Raw genomic sequence first — 21826 nt, 5'->3', positions numbered from 1 at the left:
CTGCCAGGATCCCATTTACTGTTGTTATTCTCACACATTGTGCAGTTAAAGGCACTTTCTATGCTCATGAGAAACTGAGCCACTAAAACAAACGAAGAGGGTGCTCCATTCCAAAGACAGATGGTGAACTTATCTGCTTCTCTGGCACTTCAGCTCCCACCTAATAAGTAACTTTGCGTGTCACATTTTTTTGTTCACATGGGTGCTACAAAGTTCTCTGCTTACCTTCCAAGATCATCTCGTACTGAATGAGATTGTCATACTTTTGATAATTAGCAAAGAAGACTCTTATTCTATCAATCAGGGTTGTGTCTGAATTCAGGTTTCAGTGGTGAAAACCAATATATAACTGATGGTATACTTGGTTCTTCTCCCTCTTCCTTACCTTAAAGTCAAATGATATTATGTCAATAGAGATAATTGACTGTCTTGCAAAATTCTGGAGTGTTCCCGTTAGAAATGCTTGTGGGAAGAAAAATCCACTTATCCAGAAGGCAGCAGGAATGCCATCAGCAATCCATTTCTCTAGGAAGTTGATTCGATCAAGAAGATCCTCTACCCATGAGGCCAAGGGCTTCAGTGAAGGATACGCCTAAAAAAATACACAAAATGAGTAGGTATCAGGTGGGGCTCATGAATTTTTGACATTTAAACATCTGCTATATTCGGGTATCTTAAAACAAGATTTCCCTTTATACATTTAACACGGTTAGTTATTTAAGGATAATAGGGGAAAAAACTCTTAATTTTCTCAGAACATTGCAAAATGCTTACAGACAAATAATTATTTTAGAAATGCAGTCACTGCTGCAAATATAGGAAGTCCCACAAACAGCAACGAGATAGTCAGCAGATCCTCTGTTTTAGTGATGTTAGTTGAGGAATAAGTATTGGCCAGAACACCAGGAGAAGTCCACTGCTCTTTTTAGAATAGTGCTTTGAAACTTTTACTTCCATTTGAAAAGAAAGACAAACCTCAGTTTAACACTTCATAATAAAAAATGATATATTCAACACTCCAGTGTTTCCTCTGTAATATATTAAAGTATTGTCATAATTTATGTGCTCAATACCTGAGATCTTTGACTCAGAGATGAAAGTTATATCAACTGAGTCGCAACTATGAAACACAACTTGTTTTTAGACTTGTGTCTCATACATTATTGTGCTAACAAATGCAATTAGGAGTGGACAACAAATGTTAGCTTGCCAGCGACCACCACAAGAAAATTAAAAGCAATAAAATCTCCAAAATTCCTTTATAAGCAAACTTTCAGAAAACAAAAGACATTGAGCTAAATTAATAAAAAGGAGACAAGGAATGAAACATTTTTACAAAGGTTTAAGGAGGGTCTAAAGGGAAAGACAGGCAGACAAAATTAACATTTGAGTTGAATATGACTCCTCTTCAGAGAGAGGTCAAAAGTTTGAAGGAACTACAGATCTTAAGTTTCAGCCTGCTGAAAGCACAGCCCCTATAAGACTACTTTACTTAACTGGGGGAAAATGTATAAGAGATAGTGATTTTAAATACTCTACAACACAGTTACATTTTTACGTATCTACTAAATCTAGTGCTTTCAATCCACTGGATATGATGTTTTCAACCAGTCTTGCCAGGACTCTGAATTGGTCCAAGTAAGGTACTACTACTGAAATGGGTAGGTATTCCAAACTTTGTTGACTAAATCTCTAGGGATGGCATTCCCAACTACTGTAGGCTTTGTGCTTCTGACTGTGTTTTTTAAATGTTACCAACTGCATTAGGTATTGGATTCCTAATTATTCTAGATGTGAGGTCCCTAACTACCATTGGAACTCTGCTACTAATTGTTCTATGATGGTGCTGGTGTTGGACTTGGGTATAGTAAAGTTAAAAATCACACAACTCCAGGCAATAGTCCAATAGGTTTATTTGGAGCACTGCTTCGTCAGGTCGCTCTGAAAGCTTGTACTTTTAAATAAACCTGTTGGACTATAACCTGGTGCAATATTTAACTAATTGTTCTAGGAATTGTATTCCTAACTGCATCAATTAGCACCTTCGAGGAGAAAGTGAGATCTGCAGATGCTGGAGATCAGAGCTGAAAATGTGTTGCTGGAAAAGCGCAGCAGGTCAGGTAGCATCCAAGGAACAGGAGATTCGACGTTTCGGGCATAAGCCCTTCTTCAGGAATGAGGAAAGTGTGTCCAGCAGGCTAAGATAAAAGGTAGGGAGGAGGGACTTGGGGGAGGGGCGTTGGAGATGCGATAGGTCAAGGTGAGGGTGATAGGCCGGAGTGGGGTGGGGGCGGAGAGGTCAGGAAGAAGATTGCAGGTTAGGAAGGCGGTGCTGAGTTCGAGGGATTTGACTGAGACAAGGTGGGGGGAGGGGAAATGAGGAAACTGGAGAAATCTGAGTTCATCCCTTGCGGTTGGAGGATTCCTAGGAGGAAGATGAGGTGCTCTTCCTCCAACCGTTGGGTTGGTTGGTCCGGGTGTCCCAGAGGTGTTCTCTAAAACGTACTGCAAGTAGGCGGCCTGTCTCCCCACTATAGAGGAGGGCACATCGGGTGCAGCGGATGCAATAGATGATGTGTGTGGAGGTGCAGGTGAATTTGTGGCGGATTTGGAAGGATCCCTTGGGGCCTTGGAGAGAAGTAAGGGAGGAGGTGTGGGTGCAAGTTTTGCATTTCTTGCGGTTGCAGGGGAAGGTGCCGGGAGTGGAGGTTGGGTTGGTGGGGGGTGTGGACCTGACAAGGGAGTCACGGAGGGAGTGGTCTTTTCGGAACGCTGATAGGGGAGGGGAGGGAAATATATTCCTGGTGGTGGGGTCCATTTGGAGTTGGCGGAAATGACGGCGGATGATACGCTGTATATGGAGGTTGGTGGGGTGGTAAGTGAGAACCAGTGGGGTTCTGTCCTGGTGGCAGTTGGAGGGGCGGGGTTCAAGGGCGGAGGAGCGGGAAGCGGAGGAGATGCGGTGGAGGGCATCGTCGATCACGTCTGGGGGGAATTTGAGGTACTTAATGTCTTTAATTTAATATATATTTCCCTCCCCTCCCCTAACAGTGTTCCGAAAAGACCACTTCCTCCGTTACTCCCTCGTCAGGTCCACACCCCCCACCAACCCAACCTCCACTCCCGGCACCTTCCCCTGCAACCGCAAGAAATGCAAAACTTGCGCCCACATTTCTCCAAGGCCCCAAGGGATCCTTCCAGATCCGCCACAAATTCACCTGCACCTCCACACACATCATCTATTGCATCCGCTGCACCCGATGTGGCCTCCTCTATATTGGGGAGACAGGCCGCTTACTTGCAGAACATTTCAGAGAACACCTCTGGGACACCCGGATCAACCAACCCAATCACCCCGTGGCTCAACACTTTAACTCCCCCTCCCACTCCACCAAGGACATGCAGGTCCTTGGACTCCTCCATCGCCAGACCATAACAACACGACGGTTGGAGGAAGAGCACCTCATCTTCCGCCTAGGAACCCTCCAACCACAAGGGATGAACTCAGATTTCTCCAGTTTCCTCATTTCCCCTCCCCCCACCTTGTCTCAGTCAAATCCCTCGAACTCAGCACCGCCTTCCTAACCTGCAATCTTCTTCCTGACCTCTCCGCCCCCACCCCACTCCGGCCTATCACCCTCACCTTGACCTATCGCATCTCCAACGTCCCTCCCCCAAGTCCCTCCTCCCTACCTTTTATCTTAGCCTGCTGGACACACTTTCCTCATTCCTGAAGAAGGGTTTATGCCCGAAACGTCGAATTTCCTGTTCCTTGGATGCTGCCTGACCTGCTGCGCTTTTCCAGCAACACATTTTCAGCTCAATTAGCACCTTACCAACTGCACTAAATTACTTTTGCAATTTATTTTTAAATGTTGTAGGTGTGGCATTTCTCACTGGTACATTAATCATATTGATTCAGTTTCAGTATTAGTAAATGCACAATATTTGAAACAAGTCATAGCCAAAGCAAACACTTATGCGTGGGCTGAAGCCATTACATTCTGAATTAAGGTACTAGGTACCTCAGTCAAGTTCAATCAGTAGGGACTCATTGTTGATGTGGAAACTATAGTCAGTTTAGAATGGATCCTTCTCAGTGTGCTCTATTTGTTCAAATATTATAAATATATTGTAAATATGAATTAGGAGCAGAAGTAGACTGTTCTTCCCTCCAGCCAGCCCCGCCATTCAATAAGATCATGGCTGATCTGTTTGTGTTTCAAATTCTGCATTCCCATCTACCCCCAATGATCTTCGACTCCCCTGCCTAACGAGAAGCTAGCTAAAACATAACAGAAGTTGCTGGGGAAACTCAGTTGATGTGGCAGCATCTGTGGAGAGAAAGCAGCGACCACAGAAGGATCACTGGACTCAAAATGCTGGCTCTGTGTTTCTCTCTCCACAGATGCTGCCAGACGTGATGAGTTTCTTCAGCAATTTTTGTTTTTGTTTCAGATCGTCACTAATTGCAATTCTTTGTTTTATTTAAGAATGTAGCTAACGTTTCCCTTAAAAATTTTCAATGACCCCAGCTCCACCACTTTCTGGGTCAGAGTGCTCCAAAGTCACAAAATCCTCAGAGAGAAAAGAATTCCTCCTCATTTCTGTCCTAAAAGTGTGACTCCTACTTTTTAAAAGATCCCCTCTAGATATACACCCTCAGCTTAAGGAGGAAATCTCCTTTCCATGCCTACCTTAACATGACTTTTCATAATCTTTATATATTTCAATCAAATTACCCCTTACTCTTCTAAAATCTAATGGAAACATGCCCAATCTGTCCGACTTTTCCTCTTAAGAAGACCTGTTCATTCCAGATATCAATCGAGTGAACCGCCTTTGAACTGCCTCCCATACATTTACATCCTTCCCTAAATAAGGAGACCAAAACTACACACAATATTCAAGATGTAATCTCAGCAATGACCTGTCAAAGGCCTAACATATTTAATTTTTTATTCAATTTCACTCATAATAAAGGATAGCATTCCTTTAGCCTTCCTAATTAATTGCTGTACCTGCATACTAACTTCTTGTGATTCATGTACCAGAACATCAGGGTCTCTCTCTGTATTTCAGTATTCTGCAGTTGTTCCCTATTTTAAAAAACTGCCAAGGTGATTGAGTTCATTTTCCCACATTATATTCTGTCAGATTTTTGCCCACTCACTCAGCCTATTTATGTCAGTCTGCAATCTGTCATGTCCTCTCCTGATTTCCTATCTTTGTGTCATCTGCATTTATAGCCATCTTGCCTATGCTCCCCTCATTTAAGTCACTGATACAAATTGTGAAAAACTGAATTCCTAGTACTAATCATCCGGGACTCCACTTCCTCATAATAAAAAAAACATTTATGCACACTCTTTGCATCCAGTTAATCTTTTATCCATGCTATTATGTTACCCGTACACCATGAGCTCCTAATCTGTACAATAACTTTTTGATGTGGCATCTCATCAAATGTTTTCTGGAAGTATAAGTACAATGGGTCTACACTGCTTACTCTTTATCAATAACAAACATTATTTCTCAGTTAACTCCAATACATAGGTTAACCATGATACCCTTTTCATAGAATCATGCTGACTCTTCCCAATTACTGTACATTTTTCTATTGAACTGCTGTAATCTCCTTAATGACTGAATCAACACCTTTCCCATACAGATGGCATATTATCTTGGCTATGGTTTCTTGTTTTCTGCCTCCCTCTCTTTTTGAATACCGAGTTATGTTTATTTCTCTCCAGTTTGGAAAATTAATACCAATGCATCATTAGTCACCTCTTTTAAGACCATAAGGACTTATAGAAAATAGTATTGTCACACTAGCATACTGTGGGGAGTTGAGGTATTGGTACAATAGTTAGAATTAATTTATTCAATACTGCTCCCCTAGTCATTGTAATTCCACCAAGTTTCTCTTTCCTGTCTGATTGATTTATTGTTGTCACAAGTACCAAGATACAGTGAACAGTATTGTTTTGCATGCTGTTCAGGCAGATCGTACAACATAAAGTGCATAAGGATAACAGAACAGGGTGCAGAATACAGTGTTACAGCCGCAGAGAAGCTGGAGAGAGAGAGAGAGAGAGAGAGAGACCAGAATTAACATTTGAGAGATCAATTCAAAAGTCTGATAACAGCAGGGAAGAAGCTGTTCTTGAATCGAATTGCATGTCTACTCAAACTTTTATATCTTCTGTTTGAGGGAAGAGGATGGAAGAGAATGTAATTGGAGTGGAAGGGGCTTTTGATTATGTTGGTTGCTTTCCGAAGCAGTGGGAAGTATAGGTAGTCAGTGGATAGAAGGCTGGTTTGCATGATGAACTGGGCTGTGTTCACAACTCTTTGTATCGTTGAATCATAGAATCCCAATAGTGCGGGAGCCGGCCATTCAGCCCAACGAGTCCACACCAATCCTCCGAACAGCATCTCACCTAGACCCTATCCCTGATGTCCTGCATTTCCCATGTGCATTTCCCTACACATTCCAGGACACTATGGGCAATTTAGCATGGCTAGTCCATCTAATCTGCAGATCTTTGGACTGTGGGATGAAACCGGAGCACTTGGAGGGTACCCTCACAGACAGAGAGAGAATATACAAACTCCACTCAGGCAGTTGCCTGAGAGTGAAATTGAATTTGGGTCCCTGGTGCTGTGAGGCAGCAGTGCTAACCACTCAGCCACCATGCCATGCCACCATTTCGTTTCTTGCGGTCTTGGGAACAGCAGTTGCCAAATCACACTGTAATACATCCAGATAGGATGTTTTCTATGCTGCGTCTATAAAAACTGGTAAGACTGCTTGTGCCCATACCAAATTTCCTTAGCCTCCTGCAAAAGTAGAGACTTGTTGTCCTTTCTTGACTGTTGCGTTTATGTGGGTGAACCAGGGCAGATTGTTGGTAATAATCATGCTCAGGAGCTTGACACTCTCGACCTTCTCCACCTCAGCACCATTGATGCAGACAGGGATGTGCCCTCCACTTCCTTAAGTCAATGACTAGTTCCTTTGTTTTGCTAATATTGATGGAGAGATTAATGTCTTTACACCATGCCACTAAGCATTCAATCGTTCCTGTATTCTGTCTTCTCGTGGTGAGATCCAACCTACCAACCATGGTGTTGTGAGCAAACTTGTAAATGGAGTTGGGGTGGACTTTGGCCAGTGTTGAGGATTATGGCAGAAGAGGTGAATATCACCTGATTGCGGTGTATGGGTCAGGAAGTCAAGGGTCCTTACATAAGGGGGAGCCGAGGCCTAGGTCTCAATGTTTAGAGATGAGTTTGTTTTGAATCATGGTGTTGAAGTTAGAACCGAAGTCAATATGTAGAAGCCTGATCTAGGTACCTTTGTTATCCAGATGTTTCAAGAATGAGTGTAGGGCTAGGGAGATAGCATCTGCTGTGGACCTGTTGCATCGGTAGGCAAATTGCGAAGAACCAAGGCGATTTCATAGACTGGAATTTGTGAGTTTCTGATTTCTACCACCTGATTTATAGTAAACATTTCAACCTACCATTAACTCCCATTCTCAGACTTTAGAACATCACAGTACTTACTGTACTGAATATAGTAACTACTTGTGGGATACTCTTGCTATCTGTTTTCACATTTCTCCTTTAAATGTTGTAATTGTACCAGCCTCCGCCACTTCCTCTGGCAGGTCATTCCACACACACACAACCCTCTGTATGAAAAAGTTGCCCCTTAGGTCCCTTTTAAAATCTTTCTCCTCTCACCCTAAACCTATGCCCAATCTCCAATTTTGGTATCATCTGCAAGCTTACTAATCATTCCTCTTATACTCACATCCAAATCATTTATTTAAATGACAAAATGCAGTGGACCAGGCACTGATCATTGGTGCACACTGCTGATCATGGGCCTCCAGTTTGAAAACCGACCGTCCTCCATCACCCTCTGTCTCCTACTGATAAGCCATTTTGTATCCAAATGGCAAACTCTCTCTGGATTCCCTGTGACCTAACCTTGCTAGAGCCTGGGAAGATCAGCCTTGATCTTATTGAATGGTAGGCTTTAAGGCTAAGTGCTGAAAATGTGTTGCTGGAAAAGCGCAGCAGGTCAGGCAGCATCCAAGGAACAGGAAATTCGATGTTTCGGGCATAAACCCTTCATTAGGAAAGGCTTATGCCCGAAATGTTGAATTTCCTGTTCCTTGGATGCTGCCTGACCTGCTGCGCTTTTCCAGCAACACATTTTCAGCTCTGATCTCCAGCATCTGCAGACCTCACTTTCTACTTTAAGGCTAAGTGACCTGCCTGCTCTTATTTCTTAAGAATGTATGGGACTGGTACAGAGCATTCTCTAGCATCACAGAGAAAATTAAGAATACCAGAACTTCTTTTTAAAGTGTCTGATTTGGTAATCTTGGCATTAGTTTTGAATTGACTTTGATTCTTTGGATCTTCTTTTAGACAACTAAACTCAAACAGGTATGCCCTGCTCTGCTGCAGTAGACTGAATTCAGAACAATTTAAGTTGAATTAAAAGTAATTTGAAGAAGAGTTAGAATTCATTGAAATGGATGCTTGTGATGCAGTGGTTGTGTCTTTATCCCTAGCCTAGAAGGTTTGGTTCAAGTCCTACCTTCCAAAGGGATTTGTTATAATATGTCCATGCAGGTTGATTTAAAAAAAGACCAGAATCCTATTTATGGGTCATGTGGCACTATGGTAATGTTCAGAATGTTCACCTGCTCATTGCTGACTGCAGGTAGGGTGATTAATGCTATATTCATGTGACCATAGAGGCCTGAGATTTTGGGTGTTTTGTCAATAGTTACAAAAGGAAACAAGTAACTATTTTAACTTGGGGACATGGTCAGCTATATAAATATTCAAAAATTGTTTCTCCATTGGACACCAGAGATAGTTGACTTGTATCTCATGAGCAAGTGAGGAAGAATTCCAGTTCCAATACTTTGCTATTCATATAATTCAGTCATAGCTATAATTGTAAAGCTAATACCTTGGAATTCCAGTGTTCCGGGACAGTATTGTTGTATAGGCTTGTTGCCATCAACTCGAGCTGTGAGGACATTACAACTAGACCTTTCAATGCTTTCAGAAGGTCTCCAAGACTTTGTACAATAGTGTGCAGCAGTCGGTTGTACCTACACAATAAGCAAAAGAAGAATATTATTCCATACAGTTAGAAAATAATGAACTATTAATGACATTCAAGATATCTCTTTGAACTCCTAATCCAGGCATAGGCAAACTGAAAGTTGGTTGCCTGCTCGATCTTCTTTGCTAGTTTATTGAACAGCATCAATGAAGAGCACATATGAAGAGTGTAGCAGACATTGAACTAACAATACCACTGAATAGGGAAATCCCTGGCAATTACAGACCAGTCAGTCTTACGTCTGTGGTCAGCAAAGTTTTGGAAAGAATTCTGAGGGATAGGATTTATGACTATTTGGCAAAGCATAGTGTGATTAAAGGTAGTAAGCATGGCTTTGTGAGGGGCAAGTCATGCCTTACGAAGGTCGAGCAGTGGATGTGGTGTATATGGACTTCAGCAAGGCATTTGATAAGGTTCCTTATGGTAAGCTCATTCATAATGTCAGGAAGTATGGGATACAGGGAGATTTGTCTATCTGGATTCAGAATTGGCTGGCTGACAGAAGGCAGAGAGCGGTTGTAGATGGAAAGTATTTTGCCTGAAGGTCAGTGATGAGTGAGGTCCCTCAGGGCTCTGTTCTTGGGCCTCTGCTCTTTGTAGTTTTTATAAATGACTTGGATGAGGAGGTTGAGGGGTGAGTTAGTAAATTTGCAGATGACACAAAGGTTGGAGGTGTCATCGATAGTATTGAGGGCTACTGCAGGCTGCAGCATGACACAGACAGGATGCAGAGCTGGGCTGAGAAATGGCAGATGGAGTTCAACCTGAATAAATGTGAAGTGATGCATTTTGGAAGGTCAAACTCAAATGCTGAATATAGGATTAAAGACAGGATTCTTGGTAGTGTGGAGGAACAGAGGGATCTGCAAGTACATAGTTCCCTCAAAGTTGCCACTCGAGTGGATAGGATTGTTAAGAAAGCATATGGTGTCTTGGCTTTCATTAACAGAGTTATCGAGTTTAAGAGCCACGAGGTTTTGCTACAGCTCTACAAATCCCTGGTGAGACCACACTTGGAATATTGTGTCCTGTTCTGGTCATCCTACTATAGGAAAGATACAGAGACTTTGGAGAGGGTGTAAAGAAGGTTTACCAGGATGCTGCCTGGACTGGAGAGCTTGCCTTATGAAGAAAGGTTGAATTCGCTTGGACTTTTCTTTCTGGAGAGAAGGAGGAAGAGAGGGGACCTGATCGAGGTATACAAGATAATGAGAGAAATAGATAGAGTCAATAGCCAGAGACTTTTCCCCAGGGCACGATTGACTGGTACGAGGAGTAATAGTTTGAAGATATTAGGAGGAAGGTGTAAAGGAGACGTAGAGGTAGGTTCTTTATGCAGAGAGTTGTGAATTCATGGAATGCGTTGCCAGCTGTGCTGGTGAAAGCAGAGCCATTAGGGACATTTAAGCGACTGCTGGACATGCACATGGATAACAGTGAGTTGAGGGGTGCGTAGGTTATTATATTTTACATTAGGATTAAACCTTGGCACAACATTGTGGGCCAAAGGACCTGTTCTGTGCTGTACATTTTTATGTTCTATAACTTGGTAATTTTTAACTTTGTATATCCCAGTCCAACATCGGCGTTTTCAAATCATTACAATAGCTGTGGCAGCATTTTAAAAATAAGAGGTTACAATTCTTGTGAGAACTATTATTGCAACTGCTGGGATGTTACAATGTGCTGTGAAATCAATAAAGTATTTTCGAAGTGTGGTCACTGTCATAATGAAGAAAATGCAGAAGTTAATTTGCACAAATGAAACTCCCACAAACAGAAATGTGTTAATGGCCAAATAATCTGTTTCTGTGTGATGATGAGAATAAATATTAGGCAAGACACCACGAGTAACATCCCTGCTCTTCTTCGAAACCGTGGCATGAGATATTTTAACTCCACCTTAGAAAGCAGATGAATCTTGGATTAACATCTCACCTGAAAGATGACACTTCCAAACTGTAGCATTTGTTTGGTACTGTCTGTCTAGATTTTCAAATTCAAGTCTCTGTTCTGAACTCTCAATTTGTGGCCCAAAGGTGACAGTGGGAGCTTCTTATGTGGTATTCTTTCTTATATGGGTCTTGAGATGACTCTGCACTATTCCTGTTCTATCTACTGCAACAGTGAAACAGCAATTTCTTTCTTTTTGTTTAATTGTGTTGTTGGTTGTGAGTATCACTGGCAAAGTACAGGATGCTGGTGAGGCCTCTTCTGGAGTACTGGTCGCCCTGTTATAGGAAGGATATTTTTAAACTGGAGAGGGTTCAGAAAAGATTCACCTGACGTTGCTGGGAATAGAGGGTTTGAGATATAAAAATTGACTGGAAAAACTAGGACTTTTTCCACTGGAGCATAGGAGATTGAGGGGTCATGTTAATGAGGTTTATGAAATCATGAGGGGCATAGATAAAGTGAATGATGAGGATCCCTAGGGTGTGGGAGTTCAAAACTAGGGGGCATATTTTTAAGATGAGAGGAGAAACATTTAAAAAGGACACCAGGGGCAGCTTTGTTTACACAGAGAGTGGTTTGTGTGTGGAATGAACTGCCAGAGAAAATGGTGGTTGCAGGTATAGTTATAATATTTTTTTAAAATTTGGATAAGATCAGGAATAGAAAAGGTTGAAGGGATATAGGCAAAGCAAAAGTAGGTGGGACTAGTTTAGTTTGGAAACAAGGTTGGCATGGTCCGAAGGTTTGTTCCATGCTGTATGACCATCATTTCATGACTGTATTTGTTGCGCATCCTGAAGTGTCCTCAAAAGTGAAGCTCCAGGATTTAAGTCCAGTGACAACGATAGCATGCTGATATTGTTCTATATCAAGTTGATGTGTTGCTTGGATGAGAACTTGCAGGCATGCTTTCAGAACAGAACTTATTTCCATACATCTGCTGCCCTATCCTTCTAGGAGGTAGAGATTTGGAGCTATAGTCAAAGGCCTAGTGAGTTGCTGAAGTACATTCTGTGGATGGGAAGCAATGCTGCCATTGTTCATCAGTAGTGGAGGAGATGAAAAATGAAATTGTTGGCTATGGTGCCAATTAAACATTCACTCCACCATCTATGGACAATGATTAAGCTAATGAATAGAGTGCCAATTAAATAGACAGCTTTATCTTGGATGGCTTCAAACTTCCTGATTGCCATCAGAGCTGCGCTCATTTAGGTAAATGGACAGTATTCCATCAGCTACCTAACTAGTGCTTTTGTAAATGTTTGGCAGGCATTTGGGAATCAGGAGGCAAGTTACTCTTTACAGAATTCCCAGCCTTTGAGCCATTCTTTCTGCAGTATTTAGTTCAGTTTCTGGTTAATGGAAATCCTTAGGTTATTGATGGTAGGGGATTCAGCAATGATAATGTTGCTGATGTCAGGGGTAGATGGTTCATGTTGAATTAGATAATGGTTCTGAAAAGCTTAATTTTGGAGGCTGTATCAAGCTCCAGCAATCTGTGACGTTATTGCAATCTTAGCTTTGGATCTCATTGAGTGAAGACGTATAAGCCATGTCTTCCAAATGTCGTAGTTACAATCTCACTTTTCTAATGTAACTTGTATCTGATTGTTATGATATAATAAACTCTATTTTCTCTAAAACAAGATCCTTTTCTTGTTAAGACTGAATTGGGGCAGAAAAGTACTCCAACCACAAGGTGGCAGGGGTTGACAGGTCAAAACAAATACAACAGTTAGATTCTTATAGGAAATTATCATTGCTTGGCTTGAATGTTACTTAATCAGGCCAGGAATACAGCAGTGAACCTGCGATATTATTGCCTTTGCTGTTGAATTCATGTATTGGTGGACATCGGAAGGCATCTAGGAAAATTAACAAACAGTGAAATTCACAACTGATCTTGGAGGAACCTGCTTGGGAGAAGTCACAGCACAGAAACAGATAAGTAAACAGTTTTAAATATAGTCTTGCTGTAAATCTACAATACTGAGTAGTCAGTTCTTTCTTGATTATATGTTTTATTTGTGATATGTCTCTTGATTAAACTTAAAAATATAAGCTATAAATATTAAGTTAACTTGGAGCAGTGTTTTGTAGAGGAATGAGACTGTACTATTTTCTGGGTCTGTAGATTGGAAGAAGCAAAAAGGGCCTTAGTAGAGTAATATGCTTTTCTTGTTGGATGTTGGAGTTTAGGGAGAGTTTACGGGTTACCGAGGATTATATCTGCAATATGTGCCGTTGGTAGCAAATCCTATCAGATCGAATGGATTGGGTGGAGCGACAGTTAGAGGCAATGAGGAATTTACAAGAGCAATGGTGTGTGTTAGATGGCAGTTACAGGAAGGGAGAAAAGTCACAGATACAGTCACATAGATGGGTTAACTCCAGGAAAGGTAAGATAAGTAGGCAGGTAGTGCAGGAGTCTTCTATGGCTATCCCCATTTCAAACAAGTATGCTGTTTTATAAAATATAGGGAGTAATGGATTCTCACGGAAATGTAGCACACAGAGGGTGGTACTTGTAATGGAATGAGCTGCCAGAGAAAGTGGTGGACGCCAGTACAATTGCAACATTTAAAAGGCATCTGGATGGGTATATGAATAAGAAGGGTTTGAAGGTATATGGGCCAGGTGCTGGCAAGTGGGACTGGATTAAGTTGGGATATCTGTTGGTATGGACGAGTTGGACCAAAGGGTCTGTTTTCATGCTGTACATCTCTATATCTTATATGGTCTAGGTCTTGCTGTAGTATGTCATGAATTGTAAACAATACTGAACATTATGCAATTATCAGCAAACATCTGCATTTCTGATCTTATAATGGTGGGAAACTCATTGCTAGTGGATCTGAAATAGTTGGGGTCAGGATTTCTTCTTATGATGTCCTGGAATGAGATGATTGGTCAATAAGAACTGAAACCATCTTCTCCTTGCGCTAGATATGCTTCCAACCGATGGAAAGTTATGCCCCAATCCAGGCTAGAAGCTCCATCAGTAAGATGCAGTCTGATCATTTAATTGAGCCAGTGTCATATCAGTGAATGCCATGCTAACTGTCTGGGCAAGCAGGTTGGTAATTATCCTGCTAATTCTTTTAGCACTTCCCCACTATTCTGAAAATGGGAAAAAAATGTGAGTGAAGACAAGAAAGCAAATTGTTCCAGGCACCTACTACCTAAAAGGTTGGGGGGGAATATTCACTTTGTGCAAGCTTTCTGTGTTGCTCTGTTTGTAACCACCAGATGGCAGAATAGTTCTGTACCTAATCACTTCCTGTATTAGGACAGTGTTCATGGATTCCTCATACATAACTGGAAACTTCTGCATCACAAGGTTAATGTCGATCAGTTGAGGAATTTTCGCCAAAATGCTTCCACATATCTCCTCTACCATCTAAAAAAAAAGCAAATGATACTTTAAAATCAAATTGACTGTGTGATTTCAGTGCTATTCCATTTTCCTCATTTCTGAGCATATCCAGATAAACCATAGGGGTAGTCCTAACCAACCACCTGTCATGGTAGATGGCAGAATTGACACTCCTCCAGGATTGCCTATGCTCCCAGGGATAAAAGATCAATCTCCAGCCTGTTCCTGCTCCAATGAGCTTATTTCTCTCCATATATAGACATTTCAGACAGACATTTATGGTTTCCAATGCCCTGGGTCGCTGCAATAGTTTCCAGTTCGCTGGTCCTAATCACTTCCTAAATTCACTATGCATGCCTAATCCCTTTGTACTTCCATTGTACAAGCTTAGAATTTATGAAGTTTCCTCCAACAATAGCTCAAACAGTTCTCATCCAGTACCAACCTCCTCCACCTAGCTGAGCTTGTTCACAGTCTGATCATTCTATTTCAAGTCTGCTCATTTCCTCCAAATAAGCAGTGTTTCTCCAAGTGGTGTTATGGTTACAGGAATAGAATTCCATTGCAGTATTTCTGACATGTTTTCTGCTTGTACCTCATCTGACAATTTTCATCCTTCGAAAATGTTCAATCTGTCTCATGCAACTCTGCTCTCACTCCTTGCCCCCTCTATCAGATCTAATAGGGTCGTCTTTTCTTCGCCTTCCACCCATTAGTCTCCGTACTCAATAGATTCTCCATAGCTCCAGTGTGATATGACCAACAAACACATCTTTTGCTTTCCATTTCAGCATTCCAAAGGTATGTTTCTGTGACACAATAGTTCACTTATAAGTATGTTCACTGAGCTGGTAGGTTTGTTCTCAGATGTTTCATCACCATGATAGGTAATATCATCAGTGAGCCTTAGGTAAAGTGCTGGTGTTCCCTCCCACTTTCTATTTATGTGTCTTGGTCTGTTAAGATGGGTGATATAATTTCCGATTCTTTTTCCTCAGAAGTTAGTAAATGGGGTCCACATTGATATGTTTATTGACGAAGTTCTGGTTTGAATGCCAGGCCTGTAAGAATTCCCATCCTAGGACAGGCTAAACTGAGACATGCATGGGAATTCCTAGAGGTCTGGCATTCAAACGAGAACTCTGTCAATAAACACATCGATTTAGACCACATTTACCAACCTCTGAGAAAAAGAACCGGAAATGATATCACCCACCTTAACAAACCAAGACACATAAATAAAAAAACGGGACAGAAAACCAGCACTTCAACAGATGCTCACTGATGTTTCCTAGCATGGTGACAAAATGTCTGAGACCTACCAGCTCAGCAAGCAAACTTACAACCTGAACATCAACCTGAGCTACAAACCTCAAATCGTAAACAATAGTTCACTCCTCAGCCATTTTTAGCACAGTTCAGTGCAGGCGTAGGATGTAACACCTGCCCTTCACTTCCTTCCTTCTCATTATCCAAGACCACGAACAGTGATATACCTGTACTTCTTTCAATTTAGCATATTGTAATTCATTATTCATCAAATGGTAACATCCACAGGTAGAGACCAAATGCAGAATGGGTGACCATGTTGCAGCACACCTGAATTCTATCCACAAGCATGAACCTGATCTTCTCTCTGCTTAATATTTTAATTATTCACCTTGGTCCCATGCTGACCTTTCTGTTTATAACCTGCTATGGTGTTCCAGTGAAACTCAACAAAAATTTGAGGAACAACACCTTATCTTTTGATTTGGTACTCTGCAGCCTTCTGGACTTAACATTGTAGTCATTAATTTCAGCTCATAACCATATCTCTATGTTGTTCTACATTTATTTTAATTTTTTCTTTGTTCTACTAGCTTGAGGTTCATCTTTTTTCTTTATCTCTTCATGTCTCACTTAGGTAATTTTTACAGGGCAATTCACACCTCATTTAGACAGAATCTATGGTTGTTTGGTATGTCCTTTGTGGCTGTTGCTTCACACAATTTTTCATTCTTTAATCTCCTCTGGCCTGTGCCCAAATGTAGATCTCCCACTCCCTTTCCACTAGGTGAAAAACTTTTACACTTCTATTTCCCTTCAGTTCGGATGAATGTTATTAATCTGAAAGACTTTTCTCTCGCATGCTGCCTGATTTGCTTTGTATCTTTGAGCTTTCTTTATTCTTATATTTGGTCTTGGGAATATTTTCAACTTTTCTTTAGTTTTAAATTTAATTTTAACAAATTCTTTTTCACATGCACTATGGAGAAATAAAAATAATTTCAGCCCCAAGTGAAGCTTGTTAAAAAGTTAACTCTTAAAAATATAGAGTCATAGAGATGTACAGCACAGAAACAGACTCTTCGGTCCAACCCATCCATGCTGACCAGAGATCCCAACCCAATCTAGTCCCACCTGCCAGCACCCGGCCCATAACCCTCCAAACCCTTCCGATTCATAAACCCATCCAAATGCCTTTTAAATGTTGTAACTGTACCAGACTCCACCACTTCCTCTAGCAGCTCATTCCATGCACGTTCCACCCTTTGTGTGAAAAAGTTGCCTCTTAGGTCTCTTTTATACCTTCTCTAGTAGGTACATCCACATACACAATCAGAAAATTTTCTTGCACACACTTAACAAATTCCTCTCTATCTGAACTCTTAATAGTTCCCGTCTATCGTTGGAAAGTTAAAATCCTCTACTATAACCATCTTACTATACTTACAGATAACTGAAATCTCACTACAAATTTGTTTCTCAATTTCCTGCTGACTATTTGGGGGTTTATAATACAATCCCAATAAGGTGATCATCCCTTTCTTATTTCTCAGTTCTACGCAAATGACCTCTCTGGATGTATTCTTCAATCTCTCTTCAATCCTCTTGCAAGGATGCCTTCCTTGAAGAAGCTCTCTTCAATCCTCTTGCAAGGATGCCTTCCTTGAAGAAGCTCTCTTCCTCCCTCTACAAGGATTTCAGTGAGTCTCTCTCTCACTGCACCCCCCAGGTCATCTCCTCTGCCCAGAAGCTCTTCAGCCACGTTCTCAAACAGACTCGTTACCACAGAGACATCTCCTTCCTCAGCACCTGCCTACAGAACCGACTGATCCCGCACGGACTCCGGACTACGTTCAGACCAACAAAATTTGGACCCAACCAGGACAACCTGTACTTACAACAAATCCGAAGCCTCCAGCAACTGACCTCCCTCCGGATCCTCCGCTCCACCCTTGCAGTCCACGAATGCGTCACTACCTACATTCCCTGCAATCAGCCCTACCCCAGCTCAGGACAACACTCTCACAAACTTGCAAAGGACCTCTACTGTGCTTCATCTACAGAAGATACCATACACTAAACAAACAGTTCTTCCTAGCCATATCAGAAATTAAAGACAGTAAGTACCGAAAACTTTCATGTACTTACCCCCACACTCGTTGTTCCTCAACTGCTCCAGAATCTTCTATCGGCCTCTACAATCTGCCTGCGGCACCAACGGCTGACGACGACCGTGACGTAACTTCCGCCCCCACTGACCTCGCAGCCTCCGCGATCGCCGCCCAATCAACCTCCCCGCTGATCACCGCACAGACAACTGCTTCCACAATCGCCAGGAAGATTGTCAACGGACTCACGACCCCCAACACTACCGGGAATGACAACGGTTCTTTCGTCGCCACCCCTTCGGTTGCCATCATTGCAGCCACTTCCACCCCCACTGACATCACTAACCTGCACGACCACAACGCCTCAGGTGTCTCCGCCCCCACGCTGATTTTCGTCACTACGCGTAACCCTGCCCTCACGCCAACTTTTGTCACCACGCGTATCCCCGCCCCTACGCTCACTTCCGTCACCACGCGTGACCCCGCCCCCACGCCAAGCTTTGTCACCACGCGCGACCCCGCCCCCACACCAAGCTTCGTCACCACGTCTAACCCCGCCCCTACGTCGATCTCTGTCCCCGCCCCCGCCCCCAATCCCAGCTCCAGTCCCACACCAGGTCCTAGCTCCCAGCCTTGCTGGATCTTCACCATCCCTCCGGATCTTCACCATCCCTCCAGACCTCCCCCTCTCTGAGGATGAAAGATCAGTCCTCAGCAGACGCCTCACCTTCATTCCCCTACACCCTCGGATCAATGAGTTCAACACGCGGCGAGATATTGAACAATTCGCCTCCGTGCCTACTTTTACAACCAAGACTCCCGCCCACCCTCTGACGACCCCTTCTCCTGCCTCCAACACACCCCATCCACCTGGACACCCCATGCAAGCCTCTTACCCGCCCTCGATCTATTTATAGCCAACTGCCGCCGCGACATTAACCGACTCAACCTGTCCACCCCTCTCACCCACTCCAACCTCTCACTCTTGGAACGTGCAGTCCTCCACTCCCTCCGTTCCAACCCCAACCTCACCATCAAACTGACAGACAAGGGAGGCGCGGTAGTAGTTTGGCGCACCGACCTTTATACCACTGAGGCCAAACGCCAGCTTGCAGACGTCTCCTCCTATTGCCCCCTTGACCATGTCCCCACCTCCCACCACCAAACCATCATCTCCCAGACCATCCATAACCTCATCACCTCAGGGGATCTCCCATCCACCGCCTCCAACCTCATAGTCCCACAACCCCGCACCGCCCATTTCTACCTCCTGCCCAAAATCCACAAACCTGACTGCCCCGGCCGACCCATTGTCTCAGCCTGCTCCTGCCCCACCGAACACATCTCCGCATACCTTGACACGGTTCTGTCCCCTTTAGTCCAAGAACTCCCCACCTACGTTCAGGACACCACCCACGCCCTCCACCTCCTCCATGATTTTCGCTTTCCCGGTCCCCAACGCCTTATCTTCACGATGGACATCCAGTCCCTGTACACCTCCATCCCCCATCACGAAGGACTCAAAGCCCTCCGCTTCTTCCTTTTCCGCCGCACCAACCAGTACCCTTCCATTGACACCCTCCTTCGACTGACTGAACTGGTCCTCACTCTGAATAACTTCTCTTTCCAATCCTCCCACTTCCTCCAAACTAAAGGAGTTGCCATGGGCACCCGCATGGGCCCCAGCTATGCCTGCCTCTTCGTAGGATATGTGGAACAGTCCATCTTCCGCAACTACATGGGCACCACCCCCCACCTTTTCCTCCGCTACATCGATGACTGTATCGGCGCTGCCTCGTGCTCCCACGAGGAGGTTGAACAGTTCATCAACTTTACCAACACCTCAAATTCACCTGGACTGTCTCAGACTCCTCCCTCCTCTTCCTAGACCTTTCCATTTCTATCTCGGGCGACCGACTCAACACAGCCATCTACTATAAACTGACTGACTCCCACAGCTACCTGGACTACACCTCCTCCCACCCTGCCCCCTGTAAAAACGCCATCCCATATTCCCAATTCCTTCATCTCCGCCGCATCTGCTCCCAGGAGGACCAGTTCCAATACCATACAGCCCAGATGGCCTCCTTCTTCAAGGACCGCAGATTCCCCCCAGACGTGATCGATGATGCCCTCCACCGCATCTCCTCCACTTCCCGCTCCTCTGCCCTTGAGTCCCGCCCCTCCAACCGCCACCAAGACAGAACCCCACTGGTTCTCACCTACCACCCCACCAACCTCTGCATACAGCGTATCATCCGCCGTCATTTCCGCCAACTCCAAACGGACCCCACCACCAGGGATATATTTCCCTCCCCTCCCCTATCAGCGTTCCGCAAAGACCACTCCCTTCGCGACTCCCTCGTCAGGTCCACACCCCCCCACCAACCCAACCTCCACTCCCGGCACCTTCCCCTGCAACCGCAGGAAATGCAAAACTTGCGCCCACACCTCCTCCCTTACTTCTCTCCAAGGCCCCAAGGGATCCTTCCATATCCGCCACAAATTCACCTGCACCTCCACACACATCATCTATTGCATCCGCTGCACCCGATGTGGCCTCCTCTATATTGGGGAGACGGGCCGCCTACTTGTGGAACGCTTCAGGGAACACCTCTGGGACACCCGGACCAACCAACCCAACCACCCCGTGGCTCAACACTTTAACTCTCCCTCCCACTCCACCGAGGACATGCAGGTCCTTGGACTCCTCCATCGCCAGACCATAACAACACGACGGTTGGAGGAAGAGCGCCTCATCTTCCGCCTGGGAACCCTCCAACCACAAGGGATGAACTCAGATTTCTCCAGTTTCCTAATTTCCCCTCCCCCCACTTTGTCTCAGTCGATTCCCTCGAACTCAGCACCGCCTTCCTAACCTGCAATCTTCTTCCTGATCTCTCTGCCCCCACCCCACTCCAGCCTATCACCCTCACCTTGACCTCCTTCCACCTATCACATCTCCATCGCCCCTCCCCCAAGTCCCTCCTCCCTACCTTTTATCTTAGCCTGCCTGGCACACTCTCCTCATTCCTGATGAAGGGCTCTGCCCTGAAACGTCGAATTTCCTGTTCCTTGGATGCTGCCTGACCTGCTGTGCTTTAACCAGCAACACATTTTCAGCTCTGATCTCCAGCATCTGCAGACCTCACTTTTTACTCTCTGGATGTATTCCCAGGAATATCTTCCCTAAGTACAGCTGTAATGCTATCCCTTACCAAAGGGGCCACTCCCCCTCCTCTCTTGTCCCCCTTTTTATCCTTCCTGTAGCATATGCATCCTGGAACATTAAGCTGCCAATCCTGTCCATCCCTGAGCCATGTTTCTGTAACTGCTATGATATCCCAGTCCCATGTTACTAGCCATGCCCTGAGTTCATCTGCCTTCCCTGTTAGGCCTCTTGCATTGAAGTAAATGCAGTTTAATTTATCAATCTAGTCTGGTTTAATTTCTTTGTTGAGGCTTTGTAGTTGTTGATACACTAGTGCCTTGCTAGGCCATTTCAGAGGACAGCTGAGAGTCAACCATGTTGCTGTGGGTCTGGAGTTACATGTAGGACAGGCCAGACCAGGATGGCAGATTTACTTCCCGACAATCAGCAATGAATTCATTGTTGTCATTAGACTCATAATTCCAGATTTGATTTTGCATCCAAATTCGACACCTGTTGCCATGGGATTCAAACCCTGGCTCTCAGAACATTAGCTGGGTTTCTTGATCATTAACCAAGTCATAATACTACTAGGCCAATACTTCCCCCTGCTTGCTCTAACACTCAATAAGATCATGACTGGTCTGATAATTCCAGATTTCCAATCACCTTTTACTGCCTTGCTTATCCAGAATTTATTGACCGCTGCCTTAAAAATATTCAAGCACTCTGTTTCCATTTCCTTTTGAAAAAGAATGTGTCAAACAACCAAGACCATCTGTGAGAAAACATTTCTCCAATTT

The 21826-nt window shown here is 43.8% G+C and overlaps 1 protein-coding gene across 1 annotated transcript in view; it reads right to left on the bottom strand.

Moving 5' to 3' along the window:
* dnah1 (dynein, axonemal, heavy chain 1) overlaps positions 1 to 21826 on the bottom strand; it is a 437548-nt gene that overhangs the window by 25280 nt on the left and 390442 nt on the right. The window contains exons 73-75 of the mRNA XM_060835044.1: positions 14389 to 14519; positions 9002 to 9146; positions 386 to 592 (exon numbers count right to left, since the gene is read on the bottom strand). Of these exons, the coding sequence (XP_060691027.1) occupies positions 386 to 592; positions 9002 to 9146; positions 14389 to 14519 (483 nt within the window). The remainder of the gene's footprint in view (positions 1 to 385; positions 593 to 9001; positions 9147 to 14388; positions 14520 to 21826) is intronic.

This window comes from Hemiscyllium ocellatum, chromosome 14, assembly GCF_020745735.1.
Source record: "Hemiscyllium ocellatum isolate sHemOce1 chromosome 14, sHemOce1.pat.X.cur, whole genome shotgun sequence".
In the NCBI taxonomy this organism is placed as follows: domain Eukaryota; kingdom Metazoa; phylum Chordata; class Chondrichthyes; order Orectolobiformes; family Hemiscylliidae; genus Hemiscyllium; species Hemiscyllium ocellatum.
Note: the sequence above shows the minus strand (reverse complement) of the source record. Positions and strands in the feature narration are given on the sequence as shown.